This window comes from Leptosomus discolor, unplaced genomic scaffold, assembly GCF_034619465.1.
Source record: "Leptosomus discolor isolate bLepDis1 unplaced genomic scaffold, bLepDis1.hap2 HAP2_SCAFFOLD_35, whole genome shotgun sequence".
NCBI lineage: Eukaryota > Metazoa > Chordata > Aves > Leptosomiformes > Leptosomidae > Leptosomus > Leptosomus discolor.
This window is the reverse complement of record NW_028237764.1, coordinates 918544-941914: the sequence shown is the minus strand read 5'-3', so window position 1 is coordinate 941914 and position 23371 is coordinate 918544. Positions and strand designations below refer to the sequence as shown.

General features: G+C 51.7%; 3 protein-coding genes across 3 annotated transcripts; all 3 read right to left on the bottom strand.

Annotated features, from left to right (window-relative positions):
• Nucleotides 1-1651: 1651 nt before the first annotated feature.
• Nucleotides 1652-2640, bottom strand: LOC147412918 (olfactory receptor 10AG1-like). The gene is made up of 2 exons (XM_086480793.1): nucleotides 2167-2640; nucleotides 1652-1906 (listed from the first exon to the last, which is right to left on the bottom strand). Exons 1-2 carry the CDS (start codon nucleotides 2638-2640, stop codon nucleotides 1652-1654), a joined length of 729 nt encoding a protein of 242 aa, XP_086336919.1.
• A 2817-nt stretch (nucleotides 2641-5457) lies between these two features.
• Nucleotides 5458-6396, bottom strand: LOC147412917 (olfactory receptor 14J1-like). Its single transcript, XM_086480894.1, has one exon. The coding sequence runs from the start codon at nucleotides 6394-6396 to the stop codon at nucleotides 5458-5460; it is 939 nt and encodes a 312-aa protein (XP_086337020.1).
• Nucleotides 6397-15180: 8784 nt separating this feature from the next.
• LOC147412916 (olfactory receptor 14A16-like) lies at nucleotides 15181-16146 on the bottom strand. Its single transcript, XM_086480792.1, has one exon. It carries the CDS (start codon nucleotides 16144-16146, stop codon nucleotides 15181-15183), a length of 966 nt encoding a protein of 321 aa, XP_086336918.1.
• Nucleotides 16147-23371: the final 7225 nt, after the last annotated feature.

Genomic DNA, 23371 nt, shown 5'->3' with positions numbered 1-23371 from the left:
CTGCCTCACACCAAATGTTCTAGAGTGGATGGTAGATGGCAGTGTGGAGAGGAAAGGAGGTGCCCACAAAAAGAGCAAACCCTGCTCTCCTCAAGGCCAGAGAGAAACAGAGCAGGGCTGCGCAGTCTGAACAGGAGAGGGGTTTGTTGTCTGTTGTGTCTCTGCAGCCCCAAGGGCCTGTGGTGGAGGGGAAGCTGACCTCAGGAAGGAAGACAGGAAGTTGAAAGTGTCCTTGATGTGGACATGCTGTGACTCAGGCACACTGTGAAAAACATTCGCCTGATCCGTGATTGTATCATCGAGGGGACGGTTACACACCGGAGGAGAGAAGAACCAGCAGAGCTGGAGAAGGAATGTCCATGAGCGAAGACCCTGCCGCGATGAGCTTTGTACTCACACTCTGCCCGACATTTACTGGATAGAGACAGGACACCCCTGAGGTGACTTCAGGGGTGGGATTCAGTCACTGGCCCAAAGGCATTGACTCTGAGGTGCCCTGGGTGGTGCCTGTCACTCAGCTAGTCTGAATGGGGGCGGGGTTCCTGGGTTGGACCTGCGCTGTCCGTGCCAGGTGCCTGCAGTTGTGCTGGGGGGCCCTGGTGCCTCCCATAAGACTATGGGCCTGTATTTGGATATTAAATTGAGGTTCAGCTGCCCCGAATTAGGGCAGGCAATGAAGGGATGCACAGGAGACAACTGCCGTTAGACTCGTAAGACATAGAGAAAATAGAGCTGGTGGAGAAGAGAAAGAGAGACACTTGGCTCTGCCTGTGCCACATGGCTCCGTTTGATCAGCTGAATACCTCTAGAGGATGCCCTGGACATAGGGAATAGTTACAGGTTCAGTAGTACTACCCATGGGCACCTTCTGTCTTTTAAGTTGGCCAACGGAATTTCCCACCAGCCTCTAAGGAGATGCCCCCAGATGCTGCCCTGTGCCTAGGAACTGCTCCATCAGAGCTTGCAGTCACCAGCATGCATCTTGGTCACCTCTGGCACCAAATGTGTCACCAAGTGTCTGTGCCTGAGCACCTTCCTCCTGCCCTCCATTTCCAGTAACGAGCAAGGGAGCTGAGACAAGGAGCTCACGTGCAGGAGCCTATCTTGTGCACGTCTGAATGGAGGCAAGAGGGATCCCCCCTCCTGCGGGTTTGTGGTGGGCATGGGGTGGAGCTAACTCTTCTTTTAGCCCTGGGGACTACAGACCCAGGATGAGATGCCTCCCTTGAGACAGCTGAATCCCTTCCCTCAGGCCGGGTGAAGGAGATGCCTCCCTGTGTTTTAGAAGAGTCCAGGAAGACCCACCGCTGAATCGTGAGGTCCAGACAGGCCCCCCTCACTTTCTAAACTTCCTCTCCAAGAGGAGTGTCGGTGCAGCTCGATCCAGCCTTAGCCCCCGACTGCAAAGAAGAATTTGGAGCCTCGGTTCTAGCAGACACACGTGTTCCTGAGCTGCCTCCCCTCATGAGTGCCAGAAGGTCAACTGCCCCAAGGGCGTGTGTGGCTGTGGTGAATCCTGGAGATCCCTCCCGGGAAACCTTGCCGGCTGGAGTTAAAGCACAACCAACACAAACTCCAGAGGTCTATTCCAGTGCTGGACTCTTCCCCTGGTGATTGGAGTTTTTTATTCTTTATGTCAAGTTAGAAAGCATTAGACAACTACGTGGATGAGACCATAGCAGGGGAACATGACTTTCATGTCTTTTAACTTTTTACAGCTGATTCCATGCAGGGACACCGTAGGTAGTCTGTGGGGTCCATCAAGCGATTTCTCAGCCCTGAGGGCAGTCATCTCTTCATCGATGGTTTCACCATATGGGCCCCATTGACTACTGACCATCCTTTGAGGATTTCCCTTTAACGTGTGGTTGGTCAGGCACAGCTTGAAGTAGCTACTGGCGTTAAGCTATAGAGGGACACTGAAGATGCTCTGGAGGACAAAGATGTCATGGTGGGGCATGGCATAACGGGAGGGCCTCAGGAGACCTTTCCCCTTCTTGAGGAAGATGAAAGCCAGGCTGGACACACGGTTTTGTTGGAGCAAGTATGGGGTGCTTTATTCAGGCCACCACGTACCCCAGGGAGAGTTCTGGTACTATTTGGGACTCTTTTGCGTACTCTGTAGTATCACTTTGTCCAGAGGAGTCTCTTCAAGGCAATTCTCACTTCCTTATTCCTCAGGCTATAGATGACAGGGTTAAACATGGGGGTCCCAACTGTGTAAAGCAGGGCAAGGTATTTGTTGGAATCCCTTGACCGTTGCTTTAAGTAGACGACTGTGGCCAAGCCGTAGCAGAGCGTCACCACCCAGAGATGGGAAGAGCAGGTGGAAAAGGCTTTGTGTCTGCCCAGAGCCAAAGGTATTTTCAGAGTTTCCCTGGTAATTTTAACGTAAGACACAACTATGAAGGAGAAGGGAAGGACTCCGAATGCCAGGATGATGGTGTACAGCATCCCTTGGTTCCAAAAAGTGTCTGCACAGGCCAGTGCCAGCAGAGGGGGGAGGTCACAGAAAAAGTGGTGAAGGTGACGAGATGCACAGAAGGGCAAAGTGAACTCCTGGTGGGTCTGTCCTACTTGCACTGGTAAGACAGTCAGCCACGACCCCACCACCAGCCAGATGCAGACAACCCTGCTCATGGTGAGGGTATAGTGCAGGGGGTCACAGAGGGCTGTTCAGCGGTCGTGGGCCACGGCAACAAGGAGAAGGCACTCAATGCTGCCCCACAAAACCAGAAAATACAGCTGGGCAGCACAGCCAAGACCCTGAGGAGAAGGGCCTGGGCACTATGAGGGGTGCCATAGGAGCCGGTGGTACACGCTCACCGTGTGTAAGTCCAGCTGCAGATGGGGCTGCAGAGACGGGGCTACGTTAGGGGGTGCGTGGCCACCCAGACAAGGGACCTGTAATCCCCCTTGGCTCGGCACTGCTGTGGCCACATCTGGATGACCAGAGTCTGGCTTTGGGGCTCCCTTGCCTGGAGGAATGGGGAGGAAAAGGAAAGCTTGCCGAGGAGATCTGCCAGGCTGGAGTTTGGAGCCTGTGCAGGGAGGATGAAGGATCTGGGCTTCTTTAGCCTGCTGAAGTGGAGGCTCAGGGCACAAGAGCAGCGTGCACCTGCTTGAAGGGTGGTTTCAGAGCTGACGAAGATTTTCTTGGTAGTGGGAAGAGAAGGAAACCTCCACAAAGTGCAGCTTGGAAGGTTCAGACTGGAGGGGAGAACAAAAGAAATGTCTCACAGAGGGTAGTCTTGCAGTGCAAGAGGTCCCCCAGAGGGCGTCTGGATCAGCCTATGGCTTTGTGTTTCAAGGAATGGCCAGCGAGAGTGGAGAGACACGAGAGAAGGTGGAGAAACGGTGGGGTGAGAGCTGGGTGGGAAAGCAAGCAGGGTGTGAACAGCCTGAAGGGAAAGAGGTGCAGGCTTGGGGCAGGGCAGGACAGCCTGCAGTAGAGATGGCCAAGGGCTGTAGCAAGGCTGAAAGGTCCAAGAGGCCTGAGGTCTTGGTCCTCTTGGCTAGAGCAGTTGCCTCTGCCAGCGAGGCTGGTGAGATGGAACTTGGAGGGTGTCAGGATGGGCCTTGGCAGGGCCTGAGGGTCAGGGCTTGGCCTTTCTGCTTCCTAAAGCAAAGCAAAGGGTTTTCTCAGCATTCCAGCCCCCTGCACAGGGCCTTGGCCTGCCTGCAAGCATGGCCTCCAGTGATCTGCTCTAAAGAGGCCCTGGGGAGGCTTTGTCAGTAAGGGCCCTCGGGGGGGCAGTCAGGGCTTCAAGGGACTTCTGGGCTTTGCTACTGACTTTGACTTCTGGAGAGGTTTCTTCAGGCTTCTCTCAGTACCTGAAGGTCATGGAATGAGCCCCAAATGCCCTAATGAGCTGTTTACCTTGTCATTTTCTTCAAGTCTTCAAAACTTGCACAGATAACTGGAGCTGTTTCATAGTGTAGTTCAGGAGGAAGTTTTCAAAGTGCATCTAAGAATTTTTTTTTTTTTAAGGGTTACACCTTCTGCCTTTTCTTTCAGAGAAGGGGTTAGAGCAGCATTCTCCAAGTGCTAACGATCCCGAGGGTCTCCTCAGGAGTTCTGGACTGGTCAGAAAGGCATTTGTTTGAGGTCTGACACTGTATGGACAACCTTACTCCTCACCTCCCCAACCCCACCGTTTTCCTCATTGTCCCCTGGAACCTGCATCACTTTTTGTGACATCAGCCTTCTCCCCTGCAGTCTGCAGCTGGATGTTACAGCTCCATTGCATCATCTCCCGCCTGCTCTCCTGACAGACCTGGCTGCACGCGGGCACAGAAGAACTTTCCTGATGTGCAAACAGAGAACAGTGAGGCATGATGAAGTTTCATGAACAATAAAACACACTCCCAAGCACATGTTCTATCCAAGCTGTCTCTGATGAGCTTGAACTTTCTACAAGCGATAATCTGAGGAGAAATATTTGAGGCAGGTAGATACAAAATGAGAGCTATAAACACAATGAAAGTGTTGTCTAAATAGACAATTAGACTGTTGAAAGACATGTAAGATTTTACTCCCTGAAGCTCAACAGCAACATAGGTGAGAGGCATCTGAATGAACAAAGATTAAGGGAGGAGGAAGCTGGAGAATAATGGGAAGGGCCTTTGTCTGGCCAGTCGGCATCTGAAAAGGTGACTTCAGAAATGATCATTGGATCCTGGGCGGGTGCAAATATCTGAAAGATTAAAGAAAGTAAATACACCGTTGGACAGGCAGAATAGTGGTAGTGAAGTTACAGGGGAAGATGGATATTTCTTTATTGCCGTCCTAAGCATTTATTAAGGCATTTATTGTCCTCATAAGTTGCTCATTTCTCTTGTCCAGGGGTGTCCCTGCCCCCAGAGAGCCTTTCCACAGAGAACTGTGTCCCTGCTGGCCTGGCTGGTTCTCCCGCGCCCTCCACATGCTCCCCACATGGCCCCAAGTTTGTGGTGCTGCTTTGTGGGCTGAGGGGATTCAAGGGCCCGTAAGCCATGGGAAGGCAGTCCCAGGCAGATCCCTATGGATCATGGACCGTCTCCAGAGTCACTGGACACCCACAGGTGAACTCTCAGCACTGGCCCTTTCCTGACACATCACCCCGTACACTCCTCCCCTGAGCCCATGGAGAACCCAGGCACAGCAGCATGGCCTCATGCCGGGTATTTCTTTAGCCTGTTCCTAATTGCAGCTTTGGAAGAAGACCTCCAACCTCCAGACAGGAGCACTGAGGAAATGCCCTTTTATTACAGAGATACAGCACAGCAGACCAGCTGTACCGTCGTGCCAGACACATGTCTAAAGCCCTCTCGGTCAGACAGGCTGGGTTCCTGCCTTTGGAGAAGTGGAGTGGCTTCAGACATTCCTGCGCAAAAAGAGTTCTCCTGGGTGAAATGCCCAAAGCCCAGGAGGTTGCTGAGAGAATGGGAAATCACTTGTGATGAGCCATGGGCAGCTCATTGCTGCTGACAGACAAGTGATTGAAAATGTTTCTTCAGCGTGTCCTTGAGCTCCTGGTTCCTCATGCTGTAGATGAGGGGGTTCACTGCTGGAGGCACCACTGAGTACAGAAATGACACCACAACATCCAGGGATGGGGAGGAGATAGAAGGAGGCTTCAGGTAGGCAAACACGGCAGTGCTGATGAACAGGGAGACCACGGCCAGGTGAGGGAGGCAGGTGGAAAAGGCTTTGTGGCGTCCCTGCTCCGAGGGGATCCTCAGCACGGCCCTGAAGATCTGCACGTAGGACACCACAATGAACACAAAACACCCAAATGCTAAACAGGCACTGACCACAAGAAGCCCAGCCTCCCTGAGGAAGCCTGAGTGTGAGCAGGAGAGCTTGAGGATCTGGGGAACTTCACAGAAGAACTGGTCTAGGGCATTGCCCTGGCAGAGGGGCAGTGAAAATGTACTGGAAGTGTGCAGGAGAGCATTGAGAAAGCCACTGCCCCAGGCAGCTGCTGCCATGTGGACACGAGCTCTGCTGCCCAGGAGGGTCCTGTAGTGCAGGGGTTTGCAGATGGCAACGTAGCGGTCGTAGGCCATGACGGTGAGAAGACAATACTCTGCTGTGATCAAGAATAGAAAGAAAAATTGCTGAGCAGCACATCCTGCGCAGGAGATGGTCCTGGTGTCCCACAGGGAATTGGCCATGGCTTTGGGGAGAGTGGTGGAGATGAAGCCCAGGTCAAGTACAGAGAGGTTGAGGAGGAAGAAGTACATGGGGGTGTGCAGGCGGTGGTCACAGGCTATGGCGGTGATGATGAGTCCATTGCCCAGGAGGGCAGCCAGGTAGATGCCCATGAAGAGCCCGAAGGTCAAGAGCTGCAGCTCCCGTGTGTCTGTGAATGCCATGAGGAGGAACTGGGTGATGGTGCTGCCGTTGGACATTTGCTGCTCTCACGTGTGGAGGACTGTTCAAGGAGAGAAACACAATAAGTTAGGGGAGACTTTCTAAAATGTGAAAGCCAGTTCCCATACCCCCTCTCCCCACTACACACACCCACACACCTTTCTAGAGGCTCTTCCTTCAGCTCTGTGGCTGGAGCTCTTGTTGGTGTCTCATGAGGAGCAGGACCTGTGCCTGCTGGCAGCCAAGGAGTCAGCCCTGCTCTGCAGCAGGGGGTTCACGGGAACGGAGGGGGCAGAGACCAGTCCTGGGGTTCGACTTTGTCAGCAGAAACCACTCCTAATGCAAAAGGGCTGGTCAGCACCTGCACTCCCCATGCCAAGGAAGCAGGAGGGCAGAAGGCAGTCAGAGAGGTCCGGGCTGGGGGGTTTTACAGATCACCCATTTCCTCTGAGCTGTTTTCATGGATGCCAGAAACCCTCAGCACTCCTGCTGCACTGGAAGCGAAAGGAAGAGCCCTGTGAGGCAGGAGGATTGCCTGTGCTTAGTGCAGAGGGAGGGGAGCTGGTCTGTCCCTCCGCCTTGTGCCCAGCTGCCCTGGGCTTGCACCTTTCTCAGGTGCAGGAGGATCACAATCCCATGTTATCCTGAAAAAGAACTCGACCCTGCTGAGAGCAGAGGGATCCAGTGCACACCACTCAATGTCCCACCCTTTCTCAAGGTCCCAGCACCCCACTTCTATCCAAGGACACTCTTGCCTCATTTCACCAATCCAACAGTATTTCCACACTTGTGAGACCTTTCTGTTCTCCACATGGCATTCAGACATAACAGAGGTTCTACTCGACAGGTTTGCATCCTGGAGGGCAGCTCAAAGCGGGCAAGGACACCTCAAGGAGACAGCCAAGTGCCCTAGAGACGGCATCTCAAAAAAGAAGAGTCAGCTCCTACTCTGACTCCACGGACTGCATGGACCAGACCCTAGGAGGTGACAGGACAGCTGGGACACTCGTTCCCACGGACACACCTGCATGGGAGCACACCCAAGGTCAGTGTGTGACTCTGCAGATGAAGCTCCCATCCCCACAGACTGACAGCAAGAACAAGAGGACAACGCAAATAAGAGAGAGAAGGGAAAATGCAGGGAGGGTCCAGCTGAGAGAGGCCAGGGCAGAGGCAGCCGCGCACTCAGGGCAGCGTCCCCCTGCCCCAGCTGGGCACGCCACCTCCCAGACCCCAACATGGCCGGGCAGCTGCTCTCAGCCCCTGTGCTCTGCAGAGGGCCCTGGGCACGGGGCTGGAGAGCTGCAGCACGGCTCTGCTGGAGCTCTGGCTGCAGAGGAGCTGCTTCATGGCTTGGACCCCCGGAGCCCTGAGGGCAGAGGCTTTGGTGGGTGGGAGGGGAGGCAAGGGGGCTGGCTGAGAGGAAGGGCTCTGCATGGGAGGGGAGGATCGGGAGTTTTCTGAATTCTCCCTCCCACAACATTCCTGGTTTTAGTTTCCTCTCATTCCCAGATCATATCCCTGCTGCCTGGAGAGTTTTCTTCTGGGAGGTGTTTCCCTGTGCCATCCCTTTTCCCTGTGAGTGCTCACAGACCCCATCCCAACCGCTGTGCACTCTACCTTGGCCCTACAGACACTGCTTGCAGGTCACTGGCTGGATGCATGATCCTGTTTGCAGGTGGAAAAGGGCAGGTCAGACCAACACTGCTGGGTCCAGCAAAGGTGATGCTGGTGCTGTCCGTAGGCAGAGGAGTGGCTGGAGGCACTTTCGGAGGCTGCTGTCAGACCTACTGGGGACTCTCACTTACAGCTCAGCAGGCTGAGTGACTTGTTCAAGCACGAGAGCTCCTTTGCCTTTTCTCCCCCCAAATCCCCAACAGTAAGAAACTGAGAACACAGACTCAGGAGAGCCCCTTACCTTTGTAGTGATCCCTGCCTTGCCCTTGAAAAGTGCCCTCAGAAATGTCCTGAGGTGATGAGGAACTGTGAGGAGATCTGAGCCACACAGCACCCTCGTGAAACCAGAAGGACCCTCTCCTGCCACCACCTGCTGCTTCCACCCACAGCTTCTCCCTGCGCTGCTGTTGGGAGCTCCCTGGGCAGGTTGAGTGCTGACCCTGGCAGGAGACAAAGTCCCTGGAATGGCACAGAGTCTGCTGGGATGCAGGGACCCTGCTCAGAACGAGAGCCCTGGGCACCCCTGGCTGCACACCCGGCTTCACACTCTGCACCCAACATGCCCTGTCCCTCTGACAGTGCAGCAGGGAAGCTGCAGGCTGTGGGGTGGGCCAGCTTCAGGAGATCGTTCCAGGCACTTGCACCGTCCTTCAGCCACAGACTTACCATGTCAAGGGCTCTGAAGATTTTTCTCCAAGGGAGCTCTCCTCTCTCCTCCCACCCCACACTACCTTTCACCTCTCTCTGCCTGGCTCCTCTCCCCTCCCTGCCTGCAGGCAGCACCCCCAGCCCTGCTCCTGGGCAGAGCTGTCTCTCTGCAGCGCTGCCCACTTGCCAGCAGCTCCCTCCATCCCAGGAGCCCAGCCCAGCTCAGCAGCAGGGGAGCAGCCCAAGGCAGCCCTTTCTCTGCCCCCTCTGGGCTCCCTCCAGCTGTCCCTGGGGCTCCAGGAGAACCTGCTCTCAAACAGGCTGAAGTCATCCTGAGGTTTTTCTTTCTCAGCTGGAGAGAGAAAAGATTTCAGAGACAAAGTTACATCTAAAAATCACCTTTTTTTGTCTTATTATCAGACAGGACATGGAGGCAGTGACAGGCAGGGACCTCCTTTACCCCTGATGAGGGAAGAGATTCAGCTGAATCAATGGAGACATCTCACCCTGCATTTCTATTCCTGGCATTTGAAGGACACTCAGTTCCCTCCCATGCCTGCCACAGACCCACAGGAGGTGGGATTCCTCTGGCCTCTCTTCAGCTCTGCATAAAATAAGCACCTGCATTTGAGAAGTCATTTCTCAGCTCCCCCTGGGAATTCCTGGAGGTGAAAGGCAGGAGGGAGGCGTTCAGATGCAAACCCCTGGCCACATCTGAGTTGCCAGAGGAGATGCAAGAGGCACACAGGTACCTGCAGACTCTGATGGAGAAATTCATAGAGACAGGGCAACATCTCAGGGATCATATATGAGTGTGGTGGAATTTCCTTTGGCCCAGGGAAATGACAGCCCTATAAAGGCCAAAATAATCTTTTCCTGCTCATCACACTCATGGCCAGTTATAGAGGTGATCCTATGGACTATTTCGGTTGTCTGCCATAGGGACAGCGAGGTCTCTCTCTTTTCACTAGCTGGATTTACTAGATCACCAGTGACTACAATGGCATTTGTCCCATGTTCATCCCCATGAACATGATGAAGTTAACAGCTGTATGTGTCATTTTAGGGTGGAGAAAGGAAAGAGTTGCCTTTTCTCCCGGTTGGCCCTTAACAGGAGGAGGTTATTCGAGGTGCCTGCGTGGATCGTGTGGATGGGTGAATGTGACCACAATTCAGAAAGGAGATGATTTTATGTGCCCAGCAAATCAGAACAGTAAGATTCTAAATATTACCCTAAGTGGTAATTGTTCAAGCTGGAGGCCAGCTCCTACCAACAGGAGCGTAACTGAAAGGCAGGGGAGGGACTTTATTTCATGTCCAAGGCTAGACGAGACAAATGTCCCAATTCTTAGTGAAGGAGCCATCTCTTGCTGTAATATAATGGCCATATCAACCGATTTAATACAATGTCAATCAAGAAACGAAGCACTTAATGCTTCTCGGTCCCACACCTGGCCTAAAAGGGAGTTAGAGACGCTATTTTGTATGAATGTTACTGCTATTAAAAACAGGAGTTGGTGGGGAGATACGCTTACCATGCTCAATCCTAGACGCAAAGTTAATAAGGATCAGCTAGTTAGAATCCCACCTACCTGTGCGGAAATGGCACCAAACCAGCAGAAACCTGTGTTATACTTCAACATTTCTCTCCCAGCTACCCCTCCCTGTAGGATAAAGCACACCTCGTAGGAGACATTATTCGGAGGAGCTGGGACCGTTATGGGGATTCTAAATGCTGTGGATTTGGAAACTCTGCAAAATAGAGTTGGAAGAGCAGAGTTTGATATTTCTCAATCTGAACGACTTCAGGCAGAATAGTTACCAACCACTTTTAAATCGTAGATCCGGTCCCTAAATTATGATCACAGGTTCTTACATTTATTTGAGGTGAGCATTCTGAACCAATTGGAAACCTCCAAAACCCGAACTCAATTCGTGGGCTGGATGGTTTGTACTTTACAGACTATTTGGGGAATTACTCAAAAGGACCAGGTACAGGCAGGCTTAATGAGGAATAGTGAATTCCGGTGGAGACAATGATTGAAACAGTGGATCAGTCCGCAGCATTGGGTGAAGTCTTATCTGACAGTGTGCAAGGAAATGATGCATTTTAACGTCCCTCAGAAAGATCTCCTGTGCAGGTTTTTGAGATTACCAAATCTGTTCTGTGGGTCTGGGAAGAACGAATATTGGTAACCTGAAATGAAATGTAAATACATAGGGACAGATAATCGAACATATGATTTGGACCAATGTCAAGATACCTTAAATGGGAAAGGATGTGGCCAGCAGTCTCAGCTTTATGAGCCCTGCCTACAGGAAAAGTCTATCAATAACTGCAAATGGACAGTATTATCCCCTGAAGTATTTGAAATGTCGGTGGAAGTCAATGCAAGGCATGTTTGCTTTGTAACAAATAACAGAGCAGTAGTAGAGAAATCTGGTCTAGATACTGCATTTGTAGGGTGCCTGAGAAATCTCACTCATTTAAACTGGCATGGGCAAATGTGTACCTTACGCCCATACCGAGCAGCAAACTAGTATGTCTTGGCGTTCTGAAGGCTTGAACCTAAGTCATACGTGCCTCTCTTCAGAAAAATCAAATAAGGTTTTAAAGGAATCCGTGGAATTAGAGGAACATTGGAGAAGAAGAAAGAAGACCCTGACTGAGGCCATGGTAGAGACAATGATCACCAAGGACAAATTAGTAAAATGATAAAGCCAGAGAGTAAGTGATACAGCTCATAATTAGTGGGACATCGTCTCAGGTTATTCACCTTCTGCCCAGAAAATTTTGGATTTTATGATGCACCCTATCCTGATTCTGATCACAGTAGTGACGCTAATGACCTTCTTTAGAATCATAGAACAGTTTTGGTAGGAAGAGACCTTCAAGATCATCGAGTCCAACCTTTGTCCTAGCTCTGCCAACAGCACTAACCCACGTCCCTAAGTACAACATCTACCCATCTCTTCAACACCTCCAGGGATGGTGACTCCACCCCCTCCCTGGGCTGGCTGTTCCAATGCCTGACAACCCTTTCAGTAAAGAAATTCTTCCTAATCTCCAGCCTGAACCTCCCCTGGTGCAGCTTAAGGCCATTTCCCCTTGTTCCATCACTTGTTACTAGGCAGAACAGACCGACCCCTGCCTCGCTACCAATTTAATTGTTATATGTGGTGTAAGCTTAGAACTCTTACTCGCAGAATATGGGCCTTAGCCAAAGTAATGAAGTATGAGAATTTAGAAGATCTGTAAAAGAGTTTGCAGAGATTAAATAAAAGGGGTTGAATGAGAAGGCTAAGATTTCCTTGTATTTACCGTGTTAAGCCTGGCTGTTTTAAACTACTGTCTTTCAGAAGCATTTGATCTTATATACTCTGTCTGTAGTTTACACTGTTTGTTAGAGAATAATATTTTTACCAGTTAAGGCATGGGGAATTTGATCATGTGTTTGTGTCAAGGAATAACAGTTTGTGTGGCCTTTGGTGTCTGGAAGATACAGACATATTGACGTGTGTAAATAACAAGACCTTGGAAAAATACCCAAGTACAGTACGAGACCAGGAGACACAAAAATACGTTCAAAGGACAACTTAAGCATGTGCACCGGTTGGGGTTAAAGAAGGACAACGTGAGGAAGACTACAGAAGACCACCAGAGGGAGAAGAGTCCTCTACCATAATTAACTGTGCAGGTTCCAAAAAATTAGCGTATAATAATGGGTTCTAGGAAAATCCTGATTATTCTAATTAGTTCTGAGAGATGTAACGAATAGGCACCAGTTAAACTGTGTTTAGGCTGCTTTGTGAGACCGCTTGTGGCGGAGCGATCCCCAGTGCTGACCAGTGCTGCAACAAAGAACGCTGCTTCATGACACCTGTTGTTACTGAGCGGTCATCTCGGAATGCTCACCCGGCCGCAGCTGTCCTCCCACCTCAGTGAGGGGCGTTAGAAAGCAGGGGGGTTTGGAAGCTCCGAATTTGGTTTCAGCATAACGATTCGTTCCCATATATAAGCAATGGCAACAGCCCGGCTTCTTTGCAGAAGGAAAAGCAGCCCTGCAGTTCCTTAAGCCCCAGGGCTCTGCATCAAGCACCAACGCAGCAGCAGATCCAACCAAAACCAAAAATAGCACAAGACTTTTTTCACATCCATCAGCAATTACTTCTAAAAAAAGATTTCAGTTCACTCTTCTAAAACCTGAAGCCACCTAAAGGACGTGGCCTCAAGAGGTCAGGGCAGACATGACGTTGCTCTACCTGTTGCATCTCTGCAAAGGCACTGGCCTCCAAGACCCCCCTGCTCGCCCCCAGCCTCTCCCAGTGGCATCAAACAGGTATAAAAATTAATTGTATGTATAAAAATCAATCGTATATACTCTGTTAAGATACCCTGTAGAGTCCCAAGCTACATAGACCAGAGGTGTTTGTTAACCGATGGTCTGTTCATGGTTAAGGGCAAAGATAATATGTTCTTGTTTAGGGATGTCTGCTAGGTGGGATTTATTACTCTAACTTTTTGTTAACAGTTTTTGAATCGTGACTAAAGGAGAGTTTGAGCCAAAGGCTTTGACTCAAGGACATTGGAGGGTCGCACATTTGAGTCTGGGGTCTGCGGGTGGTCACAGCACAGCCTCTCGACTCAATTCAAGAACCTACTGCGCACAACTGGATGAAGGGAGCGAGTTGATAGTGAGTTACAAGAATTAACATGTTTATGTATGAGAACCTGTTTATTATGTATTATGTATCCAGTATAACCAGTAACTGGGACACTTCTTGCTAACCTCAGCGGATCCTGGGGATCGCAGGACCTCCAGCTGTCACTGAGGTCTTCTTGGGAATAACCATCGATCCCCGGACCACACTGCTCAAGCAAGTTCCCCAGGAACAGGTAAAGGTGTTCTGTCATTATTGGGTTGGGGGACTGGTAACTGCCATGTAACATGGTAACCATGGACATCACAGGCACCTGCACAAACCATGACCTTGCTCCTGCCCTACTAGCTACAGTGCCACCAGGGTCATTACAAGGAGATGCACATGCCAGGGGACACCTCTGGCCGTGTACCCTGTTTGGGATCATGTGACATCACAACAACCTTGATGAGAGCTGAAGGGATCTTAAGAGCGCCTCAGCCACAAGTGACATCACAAAGCACCTGCACAACCCAGCTACTGCCTCCTGCCCACTCACATCTGCCTGGAAATAGGACAACACAAGCACCTCTACAAGCCACATGGCCTTTCATCCACTATCCCATACTCAGACAGCAGTTGCCTCAAAAGCACCTTCACAAGCCAGGGCGCTACTTCTGATCTTGGTTCAAGGAAGCCCATCCCAGGGCTGCATTCAGGTGTTTCCCAGGGGCTGTTACTCTCAACGGGAAGTGACCTCAAGGCACTGTCTGTCTCACAGGCCTTCACGGAACCCCTAAGAACAGCTGATGGCCCTTGTGCTTGCTCGGGATCACCTCCCCACATGCACACAATGGGGATGCTTACGTCTGCTCTGTACAATGCAAACGTGGACTCCTGACCTAGTCCTTTGGTGTCCCTCTGTGGAGGGACAAGCAACCCCTGTGAGCTGAGGTGAGAGGCCAGTGCTGGAAATGGTGGTTGTTATTGGCTGCTCTGTGAGGATGGGCCTCGGGCAGCTCCCCCAGGTTGTCCATGGAGCACAGGCACAGACCAGACCCCGCTCTGCGTGTCCTTCATGTCCCAGAGCAAGAAACAGAGGCCACAAACAGAGAACGTTCATCCAGTCGGCATGCTGAGGAGATCCCCACCTCAGGCACCTTGCAGACCCACGTGCCAAACTTGCTCCCCGGGATAGCAAGAGACAACTGGCCCGGGGGATCCTCAGGAGGGTCCTTTTGCCCCAGGGAAAGGGCAGCCTGACCCGAGCTGACACCCACACCAAAGGGTTTTTCTTTCCATGTCCCCCCTGCGCACACACACGATGCCCTGCTCTTCTCCCGGGACATCCCATCTCCCCACAGAGACTTTTCCCTACAAAGCTCATCTCTGCTGACCTGGACGGCCATTCCTGCACCCCCTCCCCAGGCTCCCCACAGACCCTGAACTGGTGGTGCTGCTCTGCAGAGCAAGTGGGCTGTGGTGGCCAGGGCCATGCTGGTGAGGCTGAGAGGCAGACCCAGCTCAGGGTGGCTACTGCCCCCTTCACCTCAGCACACAGACGCTGCCCCTGCAGCTCCAGAGAAGATCTTGCAGAAAGGAACTCAGACAAACAAGTCAGTGCAGGGTCCTTTATTTGGATTAAACACACGGAGAGCACAGCTCCTTATTTACACAAAGTCTCTGGAGCACACAAGACAGGCAGACACTGACGTAGAAATAGGACGAAGAATGATAACATTTTCTTGGGCATCAGTTTAATGAAGGATTTCATACCACCTGGAAAAGCTAAAACGCCAAGAAACCAAAGCAAACAATCCACCAAAGACAGACTGGGCCGGTAATGAGTTCCATTACTAGTGATAGGCAGAGGAAGATGGGCAGTTCATTGCTGCTTTTGCAACGAAACCAGTCATCACTTTCCTCAGGGCGTCCTTGAGCTCCAGGTTCCTCATGCTGTAGATGAGGGGGTTCACTGCTGGAGGCACCACCGAGTACAGAACTGCTGTCACCAGGTTCAGGGATGGGGAGGAGATGGAGGGCGGCTTCAGGTAGGCAAAAAAGCCAGTGCTGATAAACAGGGAGACCACAACCAGGTGAGGGAGGCAGGTGGAAAAGGCTTTGTGGCGTCCCTGCTCCGAGGGGATCCTCAGCACGGCCCTGAAGATCTGCACGTAGGACACCACAATGAACACAAAACAAACAACGTCAAAAATGACACTAGCCACAATTACCCCAGCCTCCCTGAGGTAGGTGTCTGAGCAGGAGAGCTTGAGGATCTGGGGGATTTCACAGAAGAACTGGTCCACAGCATTGCCCTGGCAGAGGGGCAGTGAAAATGTATTGGCCGTGTGCAGCACAGCATAGGGAAAAGCAGTGCCCCAGGCAGCTGCTGCCATGTGGACACAAGCTCTGCTGCCCAGGAGGGTCCCGTAGTGCAGGGGTTTGCAGATGGCAACGTAGCGGTCGTAGGCCATGACGGTGAGAAGAAAATACTCTGCTGCAATAAAAAAGAGATTGAGAAAGACCTGGGCAGCACATCCTGTATAGGAGATGGCCCTGGTGTTCCAGAGGGAATTGGTCATGGCTTTGGGGAGAGTGGTGGAGAGGCAGCCCAGGTCGAGGAGGGAGAGGTTGAGGAGGAAGAAGTACATGGGGGTTTGGAGGTGGGGGTCGCAGGCTACAGTGGTCATGATGAGGCCATTGCCCAGGAGGGCAGCCAGGTAGATGCCCAGGAAGAGCCCGAAGGTCAAGAGCTGCAACTCCCGTCTGTCTGCAAATGCCACCAGGAGGAATTGGTTGATGGAGCTGGCATTGGACATTATTTAATTGCAGGAATGAGGGACTGCTGAAAGAGAAAAAGTCATTGATAAGTGAGGGCAGATTGCGCTGAGCCAGTCTTATCCCTTTTCCCATAGATATCTCCCACAATGGCTTCATTTTTGAGGGAACTTCAGACAGTCCCTTTTTGTGAGGTCAGCATTGACAAGCAGGGACTCTGCCCATGGGCTCCAGACAAGTCAGACCTGTGCTATTGCAGTGGTCTCAAACAGCCCGTGCATTCAATAGCTGTTCCTGGCAATGGGTGCTTCACTTGAGTGAGAGGTATTTGCCTCGGTGACCGTGTGACAATTGTCCCTATTTATTGCAGTGTGATGGAGTCAGCACCCAGACCAGCTGTGTCTGAGAGGGAAGAGCCCAGGGAGGGACCCAGCCCTTCCAAATCTGCTCTCCTGAACAGCAAAGTCTGGGAAGGAATCACTGTAGGCTGAGAGAGAATATTTCTCACCATCATTTTCCGTCTACAGGCTCTCTCCAGACGTGATAAGAGCAGTGTGCCTGTGGGGGAGAATGGGCCTGTCACTGGGTTCCCATCCCCCCTGCTGAAGTGCTCCCAGCATGGGGGAAGGGCACTTCAAGCTCTTCAGCCCAGGGAGATGCTCAGGTGCCCAAAAGACAATGCCCAGCATCTCCTAAAGAGAGACTCACCTTGTTTCAGGTTACTGCACTCTACATCATCCAAAGCCCCCAACGTTCAGTGTCTCAGAATGCATCTGAGACAATCCCCTGACGTCCAACGCCCACAACCCAAAGCTTTCAAAAGCAAGAACAGGAGCAGCAGGAATTGGAGAAAAAACCACAAAGCAATACCCTGATCCTTCTGCAAATGGGGAACAGGAGAGGAAGGCAGCTGGCACTCGGGAAAGCCTTCTCCTTACACAGCAGAGCACAGCACCTCCATGTTGGTGACATCCCAGGCCAGCTGGTCTCAGACCCTTTTATCTGCAGAAGGAAGAGGTTTATGTGTCAGGAGAGATGCAACTTTGCTGGGGATTTCTCCTTCCACCCACAGCTTCCCCCACAGATCCGTGAGGAACTCCCTGGCAGGATGAGTGCTGATGCCAGCTGGTGACAGAGTCCATGCCCCAGGTAACAGCCACACGAGGTGAAGAGACACAGCTTGGAAGGACAGCCCTGGGCACCCCTGGCTGCACACCCACCTTCACACCCCACAGCCATCCCCACCAGAAGGCAGCCGTCATGCCCTGTCCCTCTCACACTGCAGGAGGGAAGCCCTGCTCTGCAGCCCGGCTTCCTCTTCTCCATCACAGACAGATCCCAGAGGTTGGACACATTCAGCAGATCCTGCAAGGAGCCACCGACACATCACCCTGCACCCAGAGACTTACTGTGTCAGAGCCTGGGAAGAGTTCTCCTCCAGTGAGCTCTCAGACACCCTCCCCCTCTCCCCTGCCTTCAACCTCTCTCTGCCCCGCTCCTTTCTCCTTGGTGCCCACAGGCAGCCCCCTCAGCCCTGCTGCGCTTGGCAGAGCAGCTGCTGCTGGGCAGAGCTGTCTCCCTGCAGCTCTGCCTGCTTGCTAGGAGCTCTCTCTGTCCCAGGAGCCCAGCCCAGATCAGCAGCAGAGCAACAGCCCAAGAACTTTTTAATCATCTCTCTGGTGGTTTAGTGTGAAGTTCATAAATCACAGAGACTGTGAGGAAGTTGAGGAAACCTCTCGAGGAGTCAAAGTCAGATGCAAACTCCAAAGTTTCTTGGAGTGCTAATGGTTTCCTCTGAGGGAGGTTACTGACAAAGTCTCCCTGGGGGCTAGTTAAAAAGGAAAATGTGAGCCAGTGATGACAGGCAAAGGCAACATGAAGGTGGCTCAGATGATGAGTAAACCTTGGTGTGCTTCATCAAGACAAAAGACCAAGCACTGACTCGCCAGCCCCTGCAGGGCAGACCCTGTCCCTCAGCCATTCCTCAGGGTTCTTCCTGGGGCAGGGTGATGTGGGGATGTGCAGTGCCAAGGGCAGGGCCAAGGTCCTCTGCTTCTGGGTTTGTCCTGGGTGGGCTGAGGAGGCACTGAGGTGCTGGTGCCGTAAGGTGAAGGGGTCTTCTGGTAGGCCTTGGGGGTTGAGACAACAGCCATAATCAAGAGGAGAAAGACCTCGGCTCTCTTGGGGGCTTTTTGTCTTGCCAGAGTCCTTGAGCATCTCCACCACAGGATGTCCTACAGTGTCCCACACCTGAGCTTGCCATTGCACCGTGCAGATCAGACTGTGCCCAGGAGAGGCCTGAGCAATGCCTGAGGGACATGTGGCAAGAGGACAGTGCTGCCAAGAGCTCTGGAGTGTCACCCTGTTCCCAGAATCACAGAACCAAGGAGGCTGGAAGGCAGACAGCTGCCGCCTTTTCTGGGCTTCCCCTTCATGCTTGGTTTTAGCCAGCAGCTCCTTTCTCAGCCATGCCAGCCTCCTGCCACCTTTATGTGACTTCCAGCATGTCAAGGTGGACTGTACTGGATTGTTAAGAGGAGATTCTTGAGTATCAAACAGCTCTCTGGACCTGTCTTCTCTGCTTGTCTGTAGCCGATGGGTTCTTCTAAGAAGGTCCATCAGCAAGCCGAAGTCTGCCCTATAGTAGCCCTGTTCTTTCTTTTCTTCCCTTTTTCTCAGTATCCTCAACTCTACCTTCTCCCCCTGGACTTTTCCATTCCTAGCCAGCTCTTCCTTGTTTGTAAATGTTGTGTGTTAAACCCAGCAAGAATTTAGGCACAACCCTGCAGCTTGCACACCTCCCTCCTCCAACTTCTGTGGAACAGCGGAAAAGGAAAGAAGAATAAAAGCAAGAAAACTTGTGGGTAAAGATGGTCACTTGGGGTCATTGCCCTGATTGTGTCCCCTCCAAACCTCTTGTACTCTAACCCCCCCAGTCTATTCACTGCTGGAGCACAGTCAGAAACAGAGCAGGCCTTGACGCTGTGCAGATACTCTTCAGCAACAGCCACAACATTAGTGTGTTCTCAGCATAGTTTTGGTCACAAATCAAACACAAGACGCTGGGATCTTCCATGAATAAATGTGTCTCCAGCCCAGCCAGACCCAGTCCAATCTCCACCCCTTCTCCATCCCCTTACTCTCATACTCAAGTCCCACACTGTGCAAAAGCACCTCATCTGCCACCACCCCTTCCCATCACATGACTGACAGCTATTATTGCTTTATCTATGGGTCATCCCTCTCACATGTCCATGAAACGATCCATAAAGTGTCCACTGATTTAATGTTGTCCATGACTTGGGTTCCATTTGGGATGGCGGTTACTGAGGACAAGAGAGGTGTGATGTGTGGAGTTACTGGTCATGAAACCAGCTAAGGTTGGATCATTGCTTCACTTGCTCAGGTTTTTAGAATGCTCATTTAGGTGATATGTGCTGTAGAACTTTCTAAAATGTACAACTCAAATCGTGAGTTTTTTTCTACCCAGGTTAAATCTACTGCAGGTACACATCAGATTTTCCAGAAATAAACCCAGTGCACCCACATCTTTGAGAAAAGAAATCCCACAATCAGGTTGGCCTTTTCCTAAGGAAGGAGCAACCTGTGCTGTCTTTCCCGGACAGTTCCCTACGTGCACTATAGGGACATTATCTCTTTCTGCAATAGGCAGGTTTTTGTCTGGGCAGGGCCAGGTCGGTCAGTCGATCCTCTCGTATTAACTACGCAGGTGGCTTCTGCCCAGGCTGCATCCCACCGCTTGTATTTCCCAGCCCCCTTTGCTCTCACTCTTGTCCTTAACAGTCCCTTCTCTCGGTCAATCATTCCGGAGGCTGGTGTGTGACAGGGGATGTGGCACACCCAATCATTGCCACATTCCCTGGCCCAGGGGCTTCTGAGGGTGTTTCAGAAAGGAATCCTGCTGTCTGCCTCAGGTCTTTCTGGGGTGCCACAGCACTTGCTGTTCAAGGCCCAGGATGGTGTTTTAGGGGGTGGTTTGGGTCATGGGGCATGTTGCCATCCATCTGGTTGTCACTTCCACCACAGTAAGCACATGGCGCTTGCCTTGGCAGGTTCGTGGCAGTGTGATATAACCCATCTGTGAGGCCTCTCTGGATTGATATCGCAGCCACCATCCTTCACACCACAGAGGCTTTGCTCACTTGGCTCACTTGACTATGGCGCATGTGTCACACTCCTGAATAACACCTGCAATGGCTTCAGTGCTCAAGTCCACCCCTCCGTCTCAAGCCCATCTGGACATCTGCTAGGGTGATTACTGAATTGGGGCTTGTCTTCCTGTCTCATCCCTGGTTCCCTCAGGTGTCATTTGGGTTCCCATCCCAAACATGGTGTACTCCATTGTTATGTCAATGTCACAGTCATGGCATCCTCAGAGGTGGCTTGGGTCCATATCTCAACCATGTTGTTCTGACAGCACCAAACAGTGACTAAATGGGTTTCACTGGGTTAGGCAAGACACCCTTCTGTTAGGCAGTGTGTCCATGGAGCGGGATTACCTGCCTTTTCAGGCTTCAAAGCACAGGCACTGGGAGGTGATAACCACCCTAGGGACCTGCCCACACACCCTGACACCCAGAGACTGGTTGCCTCAGGGCAACTCTCAGGATCTCCTCACCGATAACTTCTCTCCTCTGATGCCACAATTCCACACCAGATTGCACAGGCATTAGGAGACAGGAACAATGTTCCCATAAAATTGCTGCATCATTATCTGGAGACCCAGGACTTATCACCTCCCCTTTCTGAGAAGAACAAGTGGGCAACAAAGAAAAGGACACCTCTGGTCTCCCAAAAGTAACAGATGGATCCACATTGAAGAGAAACACCAGTTACTAATGCCCAATGACTTTGCAGAAGTCAATGATGTAAACATAGTATCATAGAATCATGTAATTGTTTGGGTTCAAAGGGACCTCAAATATCACCTAGTTCCAACCATTCTGCCATGGCAGAGACACCTCCTACTAGACTAAGTTGCTCAAGGTTCCATCCAACCTCATCTTGAAGACTTCCAGGGATGGAGCTGAGGCTGACCGGTCTGTAGTTACTTGAGTCCTCCTTCTTGCCCTTTTGAAGACTGGAGTGACATTTGCTTTCCTCCAGTCCTCAGGCACCTCATCTGTTCCCCACGACTTCCCAAAGACGAGGAGGAGTGGTCTAGCAATGACTTCTGCCAGCTCCCTCAGCACCCATGGGTGCATCCCATGAGAGCCCATGGATTTGTGTATGTCCAGCTTGCTTAACTGATCCCAAACCCAGTCCTCATCAACCAAGGCAAACTCCTCCTTTCTCCTGATTTCCTCTGGGGCCTCAGGGGTCTGGGACTCCTGAGGATTGTTACCAGCAGTATAGACAGAGGCACAGAAGGCATTCAGTAGCTCCACCTTCTTTGTATCCTCTGTCACCAGGGCACCTTCCTCATTCAACAGTGGGCCTGCATTGCCTCTGGTATTGGTTTTGACTGTAGTGTATTTGGAAAAGCCCTTTCTGTTGTCCTTGACCTCCCTTGCAAGGCTTAACTCCAAGGAGGCCTTAGCTTTCCTAGTTGCCTCCCTACATCCTCTGACAACACTCTTACAGTGCTCCCAATTGGCCATCCCCTCCTTCCAAGATCTATAGAATCTCTTCTTCCACTTGAGTTTGCCCATCTCGTCCTAGTTTTGACATGCAAGTCACCTGGCTCCCTTTCTTGATTTCCTACCCACTGGGATGCTCAGATCTTGAGCTTAGAAGAACTGGTCCTTGAATAAAAAACAACTCTCTTGGGCCTCTTTACCTTCTAGTACCCTGTCCCATGGGATTATCCCTAACAATTGCTTGAAAAGGCCAAAGTTGGCCCTGCTGAAGTCCAGGGTTTTGATTTTGCTTGGTATTCTCTTCCTGCCACACAAGATCCTGAACTCCACCATCTCATGGTCGCTGCAGCCAAGGCTGCCCTCGACCTTCACTGCTTCAACCAGACCCTGCTTGTTAGTGAGGAGGAGATCCAACAGTGCTTCCCTCCTAGTTGGCTCATCCACCAACATTGCATCAAGAAGTTATCACCGATGCACTGGAGGAATCTCCTGGGTAGTGAATGGCTGGCTGTGTAGGCCTTCCAGCAGATATCTGGGGAGTTAAAATCCCCCATGAGAAGCAGGGCCTGTGATTGTGAGGCTGCTGTCAGCTGCCTGTACAAGGCCTCGCCAACTTCCTCATCCTGGTCAGGTGGCCTGTAACAGACACCCACAACAGTATCTCCCATGCTAGCCTGTCCCTTGAGTCTCACCCAAAAACTCAGCTCGCTCCTCATCCACCCCTGGCCAGAACTCCATACATTCTAGTTGCTCTCTCACGTAAAGAGCGACTCCACCACCTCGCCTTGTTGGGTTGTCTTTCTAAAAAGGGCACAGCCATCCATGACCACATTCCAGTCATGTGAGCTGTCCCACTATATCTCTGTAACTGCCACCAGATCATAACCTCTGGACTGCACAAGGGCACATGGCTGGCTCATGGTCATCCTGCTGCCCACCAGGACCCCTGCCTGTCTTTCCTAAAGAGCCTATACCCATCTGTTCCTGCATTCCAGCTACAGGAGCTATCTCACCACCTCTCACTGGTACCTGTAACATCACAGCCTTGTAGATGTGCACACATCTCTCACGCCTCTTGTTTGTTCCCCACGCTCCCTGAGATGCATAGAGGCGTTCATGTGGGTCCCTCCTCCTATTGAAGCCGACTTCCCAGCTGGAGTGCTTCCTGGCTGGAAATCATTCTCTTACACTTGATGTGCTCTCTCGTTGGCCTGGGATCCATCTCCAGGGAGAGGGCATGTATTTCTGGCACATGGCCTTGAAGTGGGATGGATTGAGGATCCCTTCCCCCAGCCAATCTAGTTTAAAGCCCTCCTTCCGAGATTGGCTAGGCTTTGTCCAAAGATGTTCTCCCCTTCTCTGAGAGAATGTCCTCCAGCAACCCCCAGGAGACCAGGCTTCTCAAAGCGAGTCCCATGGTCTAAGTAGCAAAAGCCCTGGCTGTGGCACCACTCCTTCAGCCGTTCATGGATTTTCATCAATCTGACGTCTCTTCCAAGCCCCTTGCCTTTGACTGGGAGGACTGGTGAAAAGATGACCTTGGCCCCCGAGTCCTTCACTGCCTCTCCTAGGGCTCTGGAATCCCTCTCGATGCTCCTGACATTGCTTCTGGCTGTGTCACTGCTACCCATGGGAAACAGCAGCAATGGAGAGTGCTCCATGGGAG

Excerpts from the sequence above, each read along its gene's own strand:
- LOC147412918 (XM_086480793.1), bottom strand. The coding sequence starts at position 2,640 with ATGAGCAGGGTTGTCTGCATCTGGCTGGTGGTGGGGTCGTGGCTGACT. Across the intron at positions 1,907-2,166 it reads ATAGCCTGAGGAATAAGGAA|CTTAACGCCAGTAGCTACTT; the intron begins GTGAGAATTGCC and ends GTCCCTCTATAG.
- LOC147412917 (XM_086480894.1), bottom strand. The coding sequence starts at position 6,396 with ATGTCCAACGGCAGCACCATCACCCAGTTCCTCCTCATGGCATTCACA.
- LOC147412916 (XM_086480792.1), bottom strand. The coding sequence starts at position 16,146 with ATGTCCAATGCCAGCTCCATCAACCAATTCCTCCTGGTGGCATTTGCA.